The sequence below is a fragment of the Triturus cristatus genome, chromosome 2_2, assembly GCF_964204655.1.
Source record: "Triturus cristatus chromosome 2_2, aTriCri1.1, whole genome shotgun sequence".
NCBI classification, from domain to species: domain Eukaryota; kingdom Metazoa; phylum Chordata; class Amphibia; order Caudata; family Salamandridae; genus Triturus; species Triturus cristatus.
In genome coordinates this window covers 59,787,897-59,801,951 of record NC_140582.1, presented here as the reverse complement: position 1 = coordinate 59,801,951, position 14,055 = coordinate 59,787,897, and the positions used below count along the sequence as shown (strand labels likewise).

Sequence of the window (14,055 nt, the reverse complement as noted above, 5' to 3'; positions counted from 1 at the left end):
CCCTTGCTCACTTTGCCACTGGATTCAAGCAAGCCTGGCTGAAGACGGCTGAAATGCCAGAAACCGGTCCTAGGAAGCTTGTTTCCGGTCCAGGGAAGGCATGGCTTGGCAGTTCGGGCTGGACTGTTCCCATGAGGCACAGGGTCAGACTGATTTGCATATGGCCATGTCTGAACTGGGGTGGCAGAGTGGGCTAAAGAACGGTGATGGATCAAACCCAGATCTGTTGACTGGGTGTGAGTGTTTGATTGGTTCTGATGCTCCGTCCATCACCACCCCCTTTTTTAGGGCTGATAATAATACATTATGATAAAGATAAGATGGAGATCATAGAAAGACAGAAGGAAATCTTGCGCCTATAATGACTCACAGATAACAGCCAGTTCATGGCGGTTCTGCCATGGACTGTTCAACGCCCCTGAAATGTATTTTGTCTTCACTGTGTCAAGAGCCTCTTTCTTTCTCTGGCATGAGATGCAGTGCACGTGGAAAGAGTAAGTAACAAGCAGTGGTGGCTCCTCCGCTAAAGCGGGAGAGCGTCGCCCCACTTTTTCAACTGCAAGCTCTATACAAAAAACATAAAATGACATTTTTTTGTATTGAGCTTGCAGTTGAAGCCAGGTTAAGTTAAGGCGGGGCCGGGCTCCCGTGACGTCCAGGAAGGACGAGTGGTGGCCGCACCTTAAGTGCGCATGACGGTTTGGATGGCTATCTCGGGCCAAACCGTCATGTGCAGTTCGCATGTTCTCCACAGGCTGTATTGTGCAGCCTGGGTGGAGAACATGCACAGCCTCCGACCCTCTCTCAGCGCCTAACCACGTGTAAGGCAGTGTCATGATTGGCTAGGGAATTCTGGGAGACTTTGTGCTTCCTGCTACAGAGAAGAAGATGGAGGAGATGTGGCGGCTGACAGTATTCAGGTAAGTGCTTTTATACATTTTTTATTCCCCCTCTGCCCCCCTCCCCACCTCACCACCCCGTTCCGTAGCAGCCGCTACTGGTAACAAGGAGAAATTATGATATTTCTCCCCGTTACACCTCTCTCTGCTACGTGCACAATTTTTGTGCAAACACAGCGTCACTGCCTTTAGTAAATCTAGGTGTGTGTTAAAATACATGGATGGATACATGGAAATGCACATGCTCCACCCATACAACTTGTAACCCATGACGTGTAACACACCGAAACACAAGAGGCTTTGTTGTGTTACTTTTTGTTATAAAGCCTTGCAAGGCAGCGCATATTGGCCCCTGTGTGGCTTTTCAAATCTTAACTAGCATTTTGTATCGTGGCCGCACCAAAAAAGTGTTGTAACCACAACGGAAAATGTTAGTATATTAGGAGAAAAAAAATTAAAACACAGAAGACTGCAAATCACTCCTTTTCTGAGGCGGACCTTCCATTTTGATTTTTGAACTCTTTCTCAGAAGACCTGTAAAGTTCAGAGAATCTCCTACTGTTCTGCAAGAAAATAAAATAAATAAAGCTGCTATAAATCTATTGAGACCACTAACCTCTTATTAGCTAATTAGATTCCCTCACCTTCTTTTCTTTCTTCCTCTCTGCCTGGTGATTCCCCTGTTCTCTTCTCACTTTTACTTACTTTCTCAGCTGCTTGTTCCATAATTCTCTAAATGTATCTTCTGCTCCCTTTACAGTTCCTCTTCACTCAATTCAAAGGAAAGCTTCATTTCATCCCAGGCTTTTCGTTCTATGTTCTACTTTCCCCAATGCACCCTCTCCTGGATTCATCTTGTTCTAATCCTCTTGGTTCACCTTGCTTCAGCATTTTTCTCCCATTGTCCTAGTCCTAATAATTCTCTTGTTTATAATCTTCAACTCATAGTTTGGTAACTTAGTTTCTCATAGTTGTTATTTACCTACACCTTCTCCTTCCCAAGCGTTGCACATATTATTTTTTGCATATAATTGTTTTTTGCTTTCATGTGTCTCTTGCGTTGATGTTTTACCAGTTCTCTGTAAAGGATGTTCTCCATCGCTATGGTTTGTTCTATGTACAGGACTTTGACACACCTGATTTCCTGGTAGAGGACCACTATATAAGAATGCTATTTTAATATAAAGGCCTTATTTGTGAGGTAAATGTGATACATTTGAAAAGACCACTTCCAGAGTCTTAGGGGCTCATGGGGAAACCACAATTTCCAAAGACAAAGCCTGAAATAGAAGGGGTCTTCCAGTGGTGACAGTTGTGACTTTTATGAGACATAAATAAGGTCTGTGTGCCTTTAACAGAAAAGAAGGTGCTACCCACCTAGACGCATCTATTCACTCCACAAGAATGCATTCTGGGTTTCATTTTTGCAGTATGGACTTAGTGGCAATGTGTACAGCTTGGACTACTTTGCACAACTGATTATTACCGAAAAACAACCAATGTTTATCAGAATTACAATTTCAAAATATCACACAAAAATCCAAAGCATATTACTGTTACACATTTTGCCATGTTTTCAACCAGCAAATCAGTTTGTAATTTAAACTATAGGGAGTTCTTCTTGTATGTGGTGTTGTGGAAGGCTGGGCTTCAACCTCACTTCCGTGCACTTGTTGGTCTCCTCTAGGCCAACCCCACCTCCCAGGTCCAGGTGAACTGTCTTCGCCATTTCTGGTCTACAGAGGACCCTGCCAGGGCAGCCCCCTCTCTCCACTCTTTTTTGCCCTGGATATTGAGCCCCTGGCGCATATCATCTGCTGTTATGCTCATATTCAGGGGTTGTCATGGGACAGGGGGCCGTAGGTGCGCATCGCGCTCTACGCCAGTGACATTTTGATGTTCTTGGCTGACCCACAGAGCTTGGGTCCACGTTGCATGGATATATTGTGACTGTCGAAACTTCTGGAGCTCAGGTGAATGAACCTAAATCCCTTCTGGTGCCCATTGCTGGAGACGCAGAAGTTGGTCCTGGTAGCCCGCGTTCTTGGTGCACCACCTGCCCTTCAAGTACTTAGGTGTTTATGTTTCCCACTTTCCGGACTTGGCCTGGAGCCTTAACTTGACCCCCCCTGCTTAACCGAATGAATGAGGACTTTCAGTAGTGGAGTTGCCTGCCATTAAATGCCCTTGGGAGAGTTGCCCTTTTTAAAATGATGGTCTTACCCCATTTTTTTAATATGTTTTTGAATTTTCCCCACCCTATCCCCCGACAATGGTTCAAAGCCCTGGCTTTGAAGGTCAGCCCATCCCTCTGGGCTGGGAGACACGCTCAGGTGGCATTCGTTAATAGCCGCCATTCCCCCTATGATGGAGAGATGGGTACGGAGGACCTTTATTGTTATTACCTGGCCTTGCAGATGGTCGCTCTTAATGACTGGCTCAATGGGGGGGTGGGATGACCCGGCCGGGTGGAGCTGGCTTTGCTGGGCCTAGATGTGCTGCTGGGACTGCTTTACAGGAACCCAATTCCCCTGACTGTAACTGAGTGACGCTATTGTGTTGGAGAGTGGCGCTCTATTTCATAGAATGGGACCGCAAACTCACTGCATTGACCCCACTGTGGCAGGGGACATGGCTGAATCACACGGCTGGACTGGATGACTTTACCCAATGGGATAGAATAGGTATCTCCCACTTTGGGACTGTATGGGCGGGCACGTACACACATTCCTGGCGCTGCAGGAACGATACCGGCTCTACCGCACCCAATTCCACAAATATCTCCAGCTGCAGTATGCCCTATCGGCTAATATTTCCCCCAGATGCTCATAACTCAGAATTTAGCCCACTTGAGTCTAAACTGTTGATGGGGAAGCTGGATAAGGGAGCCCTTTCCCGAATCTACAGTTTCCTAGTCATTATTGCTCCAGGCAGCTTTCTTGGGCTGCGTAGGAGATGGGATGTCTGGGTGGGTGAGCTTGAGGATGAGGAGTGTTACAAGGCTAAGATGGCCCCCAGGGAATTGCCTATCCCCGCGTGCCTCCGCTTGATCCAGCTCAACTACCTCAACATTGCATACTTGACTCCTCAACTCCTTCATCGGATTGGGAGGGTGTACCAGGCTTGCTGTGCCCAGTATTTATTAAAGGAGGTGGACTTCTTCAACATGGTGTGGTCCTGTACAGAATTGGTCCCCTTTTGGGAGAGGCTCGAAAAGGAACTTTCCTCAATTCTGGGCCACTGAATCATCCTCACTCCAAGGATTGCTCTACTGGGACTGTTGGAGGACGTGGGTGGGCAGAGGATGGAATGCACTTTCATCGGGGTGGCGATGCTGGTGGCCAAGTGGGACATAGCCTGCCATTGGAAGTCCCAGACCCTCCTCTCGGTGGTGGAGCAGAGGAGGGGGTGGATTGGTTTGCTCACCAGGAGTGCCCCATCTATGAGGCTAGAGGCTGCCCCCAAAAACATGAGAAGATTTGAGGCAGATGGTGGGCTTATTATGGACTGGATGTGGGGATCAATTAATTGTTATTATGTAATGTCATTATTATGTCAATTGGTGGATAGGGGGCATATTTGTGTTACTGTTGTAAAATCAATACAAATTATATGGAGTTCTTACAGTTCAGTATTTCCTGTTTTCAGGGATGTCAATCGCAGGCAATGGGCAGAGGTGTATTTGTGGCACGAAGAAAGCCACACGTTTTCCGGCAGGACGTGTTGTGAAACTCGAGATTTATCCAGTGTCTCGCAGTTGCACTCAAAAAGAAATTGTGTAAGTATTGTATTGTGGATGCTCTGCATTAATTGACAATCATTCATCCTACATTATCATCATTGAGGCAATTGTTTCCTCTAGGTCACTCCCAGCTGTACCTTTAGAGGAACCAATGTCATTGTTTCTCAGAAGGTACCAAACCTTTCCCTGGTCGTGGGGTCATTATTTACATTTTTCTGTTTGTTACCACCAGGTTTTTCCTGGTGATGATGGACAGAAAAAAAGGACATCAGACTGTCTGCCCAAATTGGGTTGGCGGTATGATGGCCTTACTCAGACAGCCAGCACCCTGTCAGGCTGCTGGAGTGAGCTGTCTGTCGACAAAGCCAATGGGGCACACTGACGGGAAGTTGACTGTGCACCCAACTCACAATAGAGCGGGTCAACCGAGAGTTTGGTAGACAATACAGTCTATCACATTTGTGACAGAATACCCTACTTGTCAAACTCTAAAGAAGGTGCATAGTTGGTATTGTAATAGTGTAGAATATTGGGCTTGTTTATTTAAAGTTTTCGAAGACCCATTCTCTTTGTGTGAGGATATTGGTTGTGAGAAGATGACACTGAAGATACAGTGGAAAGGATGGAATTGTCTGATTAGTCATATAAGTCATCCCTAGGGTATGCTGAAGAATCAGTTCTCATTGGATGAGGAGGCTTCAGCCACACCTTGTGGCATGCTTTATCCTTAACGACCTCATCCCACTCCGGTAAGATGATACTACCAGGGTGGACTCAACCTTGCTGAGAGGGAGCCCTCAATCCTCAATAAATCATACCTGGATAAAAGCTGGGATCTTGATGAGCAAAAAAACCTTGGGGTAGAACTAAAGAACTACCTTGAATAGTAGGTACCTCAGATATGGTTTAAAAAAATTGTGGATCCTATATAGTGTCAACATGTTTCTGTTCTCTCTAGAGCCTAGAAACAGGTCAGGGGCATTCATCAGGGTGTACAAAGCATCTCTTACTGAATTTACTGCCTTCATATGTGGTAAGAAGGATTCCACAGGAAAACTAAACGCAACCTAGGGGATTTAAAAATGAAATACATGAGATATATATAATTTACAATCATAAATGAATGCTTGCTAGCTGTTCATGGCAGTGACAGGCTTAATGATGGGCACTTCTGACACAAAGGTGACATCCCAAAAACACACATCAAGCAACACTCGTGAATAGCGGAGGGTGGCAAAGTACATTCATACTCTAAAATGTCTTACCACAATAGTGGTTTATTCCAGCTTCATGGTCTGGATGGAGATTGGTAATGCTGTCGTCACACCCAACCAAAAATATAAGAATAGAAGAGACTCAGCTGATATACTCAAAGGATTTAGTTAAATTAGCTTTGCCTACAACTACCAGTGACAGCTCAGGAGTATTTAAGAGTAATTAGAAATAGATAAGGCACACTTAATTTATGCTAAATGGGGCGGCCATCACTTATTGTATGCAATGAGATCAATTCCAGGAGTAAATCATTGGCGACAGTTGGGGGTGGCCATGAAAAAATTGACCAAAAGCCTCATCTATTCGCGATGAAATCTGCCAAGAACCGCAATTCCCAGTGAGGGACACACTTACTTTGTCAAGGAGATTGCCCATTGAACAGTATTTGTTGTCTCAAAGATATAGTCATCCAATTCAAGACTGTCAAGTAATGAGTATGCAGGAGATAATCCCCAGAAGCAGCTTGCTTGAAGCAAGCCACCTAATCTAGTATAGCAAACGCATACCTCTGTAAGAAGGACGTAGCTATATATTGTGCATCAGGTGCAGTGGCACCAGGGCCCAGAGAGTGAAGAGCCCAGTGCACCCCTGTTATGGTTGTCTTTAATTTGCCAATTGGGCGCATGCAGAGCTATTTTCCTTCCTTTCACCGGGACTCATAACACCCTAGCTGCTCCAAGCGAATGTTAGGTTTAGCCTCAAATGATTATTAAAGCAGAATTCATTATCATTAATCTAAAACAGGCAATTCTTTAGTGGGCCTGGAACAGGAGAGCATCGTATACCCAGAAACGTTGTCATTAGTTCAACAGAGAGACGACAATCATACTATTTTACAATCCACCAATAACACACGCCTGCTGGTGGGTCTCGGGACTGACCTTCTTAAATGGGTGAAAGAAGTCTGCCAAAGGCAAAGGAACAGACCTGTGATTAATGATTTAATGAAAAGGTTAACATAATTATATACACGGATAAAAACAGCATCCTGTGTCTCAAGAGACAGATCACACGTGTGGCAAGTAACATGTTGTCATCTAAAGTCCAGGTTTTCAAAAATATTCCACTGTTTCAGCCTCTAAAGCTGGATTGGAGTCTTCCTCAGAGAAATGTATAGAACCAATACGTTCAAGTACAAGGAAATCATTTCACTCATGGCATACCCAGGAAGCAAGAATTAGAGCTCAAATCTAAGTTTAAGAACTAATTTGACACTTACTAACATCATTCCATCTGCTTACCACACATGTTTAAACAGAATCTGTCATCTGGTGCTATTGATGTCTGTAACGACAATATGACCCACAATCTCTCTTCGTGTGATCATAGATGTGCACTTTGGGAAGAGCTTAGGTGTCTGTCACTGGATACAGGGAGCTTCTTTCCCCACTTTCCATGCATAGTAGAGGTAAAGTGTAACTAGGTCTAACTCGTTGTAGTGACCCAAAATTGGATAGGCAGTTAAACATGTTTCCATACTCCTGCCGATGTCGCATTAAGGGTGATAATGCATTTTATTGTGATTTTTCAAATAAATGGTATTTGTGCTCCTTAAAATGTTTCACACTTATACTTATGTTGCACCAAGGATGATTTGTCTGCACACTCCTGTTGATCTATCACAAATCACGATTTTGTATGTAAAATGTGATTTTTCACATAATTGTATTTTTACACCTCAACGTTTTTTGACATTTAAAAGTATTTTCCCACTCATGTTGATTTTGCACCAGTGGTTATTTTGCACCTATATGTCACTGCTTTTAAAAGTTGATTTAGCGCCTAATGGGATTTCCGCTACTACAGGTATTTTTACGCTCCAGCTGATGTTATGGCAAGGGTGAATTCTTTGTGTCTATATGTGTTTCTGCATCTGAATTTGATTTGCACTCTCAGAGTGTTTCTAAACTCCATCTGGTGTTGTATCAGTGTTTTTCACCTACATGAGATTCTCAACCTAACTGTGAATTTACTCCTAAATCACAATTCTGCTTACTGTTTCCTTGCACATAAATGTGGTTTGTGCTCCAAAAGGTTTTCAACACTCAAGATGCTCTTGTCCCAAGGGTGAGTTTGCATGTCAATGTGCAGACAACAAAATGTGATGTTATATTGAGAAACACCTTTTTTGTACAAGTGTTTCATTTTGCAAGTAGATTTTTGCAACTACATGTGATTTTTGTACCTAAATATGTCTTCGCTCTGAAAGGTATTTCCACTCTCTTTTTGATGTGTCACCTATGGTGATTTTGCACTTAATTGCTTTTGTAATCCTAAAACTTCTTTTTGCTCCAGCAAGAGTGTTACCAATCCTCTTGATATTGCACCTAGGCATGAATTGGGTTCCTAAAGGTTTTTAACACGTGTGATGTTGCATGAAGAATGATGTTGTCACCATAAAGTGATTTTGCACCTAAATCTGACATTGCTTATAATTTGTTGTACCACAGTCCTATTTCCATTGCACCAAGAGTTACTTTGCACCTAAAAGTGGTCCGCACCGAAACATAATCAATACACCTAAATTTAATTTTGCACATACTTTTAATTTGTGCTCCTAAATGTCTACCCCACTCGCTTGCTCATGTTCCACCAAGGGCGAGTTTGTGGTATCAACCAAATGTGAGGTCACACTGACACCCACTTTTGACACTAATGTGACATCTTACTACTGAGTTTTCTCTTTGTTCAGAGTAATGCTAAACAGCTGCTTTTCAAGCTCAGGCTCCGATACAGCGCTTTAGAGATCTTTCTTCCCTGGCTTATTGAATACTGCACTCAATACCATAAGCTCTGAGCCCCGAAATCTTACCCTGAATTTCTTTTTTTTTTGGTTTATGCCGCTGTATTAAAAATAAAGAAATATAAACATGAGTAATAAGCATATCAGATATACTTGACTTTTATCTACCATGCGGCTAAATTAGCTAATGCTATTACAAAATCTCAATCTTCTACTTTAGCCAAAAACTTTTTAACCTCAAAAGATGATTTTCACTTTGAAGAGGCACTCAGTGAGATTAGACCCCATCTTAATAGGAAATTATTTATCCAGTGGAGATTTGGCACACTTCCTGTAAGAGCATACACATCCAATTGGTCAGTCTCCACTCTGGAAAAGTGTCCTAGCTGCGATGCTGCATCAGAGTCTGATTTACATATACTGTTTTTCTGTCCGGCCTATAAGAATAGCAGGAAATACTGGATTATACCTATTTGTAGGAATCTTGGATTCATACACTGTAGGGAAGCTTACAGAGTCCTTAAGACTGATTTATCCAGACAAATAGTGTTTGCAGTATCCTCATTTCTTGCATCAATGTGGAGGATAAGAAGACTAAATGTGCCCGCTATTTGATCCTATTTTGCTGGTCCTATGTTTAATACAATCTATGTGCTATCAGATATTTCTTATCTCCCATTTATGCTTTGGTAATGAAATATCCTTTGCATATGTTTGCTTTTTCATCGTAATATTTTACAATTCGTCTTTTACTGTTTTTGTTATGTATGTGCTTTTATGACCATTGTGTCGAAATAAAGCTGACGATGATATCAGATATAAATGTAAAGTCATAAATATAAATAACCAAATGACAAAAAAGATAAAGTTGTTTACAGATGTAGATAAGGTACAACAGGAGGGGAAGGGAAAGGAAGGACGGGAAGAAGGGGAAGAAGGAAGAGATAATGATAACAATATCAATTGAAGATCGCGTAGAGATATGCATTACTTTATCAAACATGGATAAAATAAACAAGAGATATAAAGAACAAATAAGTTTAGCCAAGAAGAGCAGGGATACAAAAATACAATTCACATTGTTTTAAAATGTTGCAAAATTGCAGAATTAACCTGATTTCTAGCCGAGAGATCTAAGAAATCATTTAAGGGAAAACAAAATAATTGTGTTAACATATGGTCTACATCATAAAGCAAATGCAACATCCATATGGTCATAATGACAAACATTATACCACCAGGCTGTAAATGAAAGATTAGTAGCACATTTCCAATTAAGAGTAATTTTCTGAATAGGTAAAGAAAACATACGGTCAAACTATCCAGTCTTATGAGAGTGTAACAGAAGAACATCAGACAACCTACCCAAAAAAACAAGGATGGGGACATAGGATAGTGAAGATTAAAAATGAATGTAAGTTGAGACCAAACTTTCTTCCAAAAAGCCGCAGTGGGAGGGCATCAAAAAAGGAGGTGCATGAGGCCACCTTGAGAGTGTCCACAAGACCAGCAGGCTTGGCTGTGGGTGTGTGAGAATTTAGCTATAAATACTGGAGTGAAATATAATCTATGATATAGAAAAAACCAAGACTGAGTAGTGGAGGCTGTTCTGGAAGTTTTTAATATCCTAAACCAAATTCTGTTCTAGAGGCCAGACACATCCCAAATTGGATTCCCAACTAATCTCAATCTTAGTTTTAACCTGAGAAAGATCTGGAGTGAAAAAATATTTGTAAATAAAGGAGGCTTTAGGAGTAAGTCTAAGCAATCGTAAAATCGAATTAGCAGAAAATGTAGCAGGATCATGAGAAAGAAGAGAATAAAAAATATCTACAACAATTTCTAAAAGAATTGAACATTTATGTAAAAAGGAACATGGACACTTGAAGAGTGTTTGGAATTTAGTAAAAGAATGCTGGTTTACACCATCAAATAAATCTTGGACCTAAATAATACTACGTCGCCTCCAGGCTTTCCAATAGATAGGTCTATTGTTTAAAGTGATCAAGTGATTGTATCAAAGAGTAGCTGCTTACAAAGATTCTTGAGTTAGACTCCCTGAAGGTTGTAAAAGACGAGAGGTATGTTTAAATAGAGAGGAAGCTGTAAAGATGTTTCTCGAAGAAAAAGAGAGGATTTCCTGAATTGAAAGCTGCTTGAGTAAGGAACATTCAATATCTAACCATAATGGCGTAAAAGGGGGAGACCTCAGTCAAAAAAATAGTCCCCTTTGGGTAACTCAAAACACCATAAATCATACACTCAACCAAATAAACATATCACCAGAACATAATACCCCCACCATCAAAGGGTCAAGTGCTCAAAAGTTATAAATATAAATGTTTTATTAATATTTGTATTTATAACTTTTGGGTACTTGACCCTTTGATGGTGGGGGTGTTATGTTCTGGTGATATGTTTATTTGGTTGAGTGTATGATTTATGGTGTTCTGAGTTACCCAAAGGGGACTATTTTTTTGACTGAGGTCTATTTGGTGCCCTACTCCTTTGGTGTAAAGGAGCCCCTCTCATTGATTTGAGGTAAAAGGGGAAGATACTGGAAGAAACCATTTAGAGGCATGACGTAAACAGAAAACTTTGTGGTAAGAACGAAAATCAGGAAAATTAACACATCCATCGAATTCAAATTGCTTGAGACGAGATAAAGATAATCTAGCCTTTTTATTATTCCAAAGGAATGTAGAAAGAAGAGAATCAATATGTTTCAAATACTTGAGGGCAATATGGACCGGAGTCATAGACAGAGTAGAGAGAAGAACAGGTGAAACCATCATTTTGTTGGAATCAAGCCAACCCCACCAAGAGAGAAATAACGGTTTCCAAGAAGAAAGAAGTTTAGTAATTCTTTCAAGACCTTCTTTCATATTAAGATTAACAAACATTTGAATAGTGTTTGTAAACCATATACCTAAATACTTAATCTTAGACTAATTCCAGGGAAAACCAGAGGAGTCATAGGAATGTTTTAAACAGATTTTAGTAATGGGCATTACCTCTGTTTTGTCCAAAATAATTTTATAACCTGAGACTGAAGAGAACTCAGAAATTTATTGGAACAAAGCGGGAAGCGTGATCTCCGGGTTGGATATAGAAAATAAGAATATCATACACATAAATAGAAAGTTTCAAATGATTATCCCTATATTGAAAACCAGATAGAAGATCATTACCTCGAATATGCGTCAAAAAGGTTTCCAAGGCAAGGACAAATAAGAGGGAAGACAAGGGACAGCCTTGACGCACACCTTTCATGAGTGGAAAATATTGGGATATGCGTCCTTTAACCAATACAGAGCCTTTTGGAGCTGTATAAAGTAGAGAAATGAGCAACATAATCTTTGGACCATATCCATGCCAAGTCAAAGACTTAAGAAGAAAAGAGCAATTCACTCTATCAAATTCTTATTCCGCATCAATAGCAACAGCTGCTAAAGAATAGGAAATGGTGGAGGCTTTATTTAAAACATTAAAAAAATAGACTTGAATTTCCAGATGCCAACCGCCCTTAATGAATCCGATTGTTCCTTACCTAATAATTTAGGGAGAAATGATTCAAGGCGTGGGGCAAGTCATTTAGCAAACGTTTATAATCAACATTTACTAGGGAAATAGGCTGATAAAATTTACACTGTGCTGGATCACGACCATTTTTAGGAATGAGTCATATGATAGCTTCTAGAAAAGTACCTCCAGCCAAGCCTCATTGTTGTAAAAAAAAAAAAGTTGGAATATCTTAGACAACAGCATATTAGGGAAGTATAAACAAAATTCTGCCAGAAAACCATCAGGGCCTGGCGTTTTACCTTTCTTATGGGAAAGGAGAGCTTTAAGCTACTCAGGAATAGAAAAATCATTTCCCAAAGATGCAAAATTAGAGCCAAGATGGGAAGGATGTGGAGTGGCATTAAAAAAAGTATCAATAAGAGAAGACTCAATATGTGATTCAGAAGTATATATGGATTTCTAAAACTTTACAAATTCCTCTTGAATATCTTGATCTTTAAATAAATGAGATCCATCAGAAGATTGGACAGAATCAATATAATAACATTGATTCTGGTTCTTTAAATAATTAGCAAGACGTTTCCCAGCCTTATTACGTCCTCCATAATGACAGGCACTACTACGAAGTAAATGAGATGCACCATTATCTGTAGTTACTCGATTAAAGTTTAGTTTAGCATGAACCAAATCCTGTAAAGTAAATTCAGAAGTGGACATACAGAATTGGTGTTTCGGGTACTTAATAGTAGCCAATAAAGATTTTTGTTACTTAGCAAACAATTTTTTTTTTAGCACCAAATCAATACCAAACTCATGAGCAGAGGCCTTAAACATATCCCATAATAATAGGGGGGAAATATCAGGATCAGTATTAAGTGTGAAAAATGAATTAGCAAAAACTGTAAAAAAAAAAAAAGAAAAGAAATGGAGGGGTCTAGTAAAAGAGAATTATAAAACCTCCAATGATGCGATTTGGTGTGTACCAGGAGTAAATCTAATTCTACAATGACTGGGGCATGGTCAAAAATAACAATAGGTTCAATAGATGATGAAATGAGATTTTGTGCCAAAGGGTAATTTAGGAATATATAAACTAAACGTGTGAGCAACCATGAAGAAGAGAATAGAAGGCAAACTCCTTCACAGTAGGATTACATAAATGCCATGCATCTAATAGATGATTCTGGGCGATAGTAGAATTACATTGTTTATGTGTTTTATGAGGAATAAAATGAACTTGGGATTGATGATCTATAAAGTAGGGGTGGGCGGAATTTGCGAAATTCACTTTCGCAAACTATCGCGAAAATGTTAAAAATCTCTGCAAACACGCGGAAATATCGCGAAGACGTAGAAGTTTTTTTCCCACCCATTCGCGGTATTTTCTGCGTGATCGCGGCTCGCCAACTTACCCATGCGGTTGCTCACAGGCGCGGCCATCTTGTTTTCACTTGTCCCGCCCGCTTGCGTTCGATATGACGTGCCCGCGTCCTCACACTCTCGCTCGCGGTGGAGAATGACGTGTTCGAGATCTCAATCATCTCATACTCTCGCTGCGCATGATCGCGAAAAGAAAGACGTGATCGCGCGACAAGTGACATTAATGTGGGCGTGAACTGTCGCGAGACAGTGCAAATGGCTACCAACAATCCAACATCTCGTGGAGAACGCGACCGGATCGGGAAAACTTGTCGGCGAATGCGGGGATTTAGGTAAGGCGATCGCGCGCACGCGAGAATGTATTTTTTTACAGCACGAGCAAGAAAAAAAATTCCGGTAAGATGCGGATTGCGGAAATTTTGACATTTTTGCGCTCTCTGCGGAACGCGAAAATGTCAAATTATCGCAATTTCCGCGAGCGGAACGGAATT

The 14,055-nt window shown here is 41.0% G+C and overlaps 2 protein-coding genes across 12 annotated transcripts in view; one reads left to right on the top strand and one right to left on the bottom strand.

The window, feature by feature from the left end:
• LOC146861836 (endogenous retrovirus group PABLB member 1 Env polyprotein-like) overlaps nt 1–14,055 on the bottom strand; it is a 406,860-nt gene that overhangs the window by 315,304 nt on the left and 77,501 nt on the right. The window lies entirely within an intron of this gene.
• Nucleotides 1–14,055, top strand: part of LOC146861837 (C-X-C motif chemokine 11-1-like) — a 64,639-nt gene that overhangs the window by 12,776 nt on the left and 37,808 nt on the right. Inside the window, exon 2 of the mRNA XM_085640988.1 lies at nt 4,548–4,677. Coding sequence (XP_085497114.1) covers nt 4,548–4,677 — 130 coding nt within the window. The remainder of the gene's footprint in view (nt 1–4,547; nt 4,678–14,055) is intronic.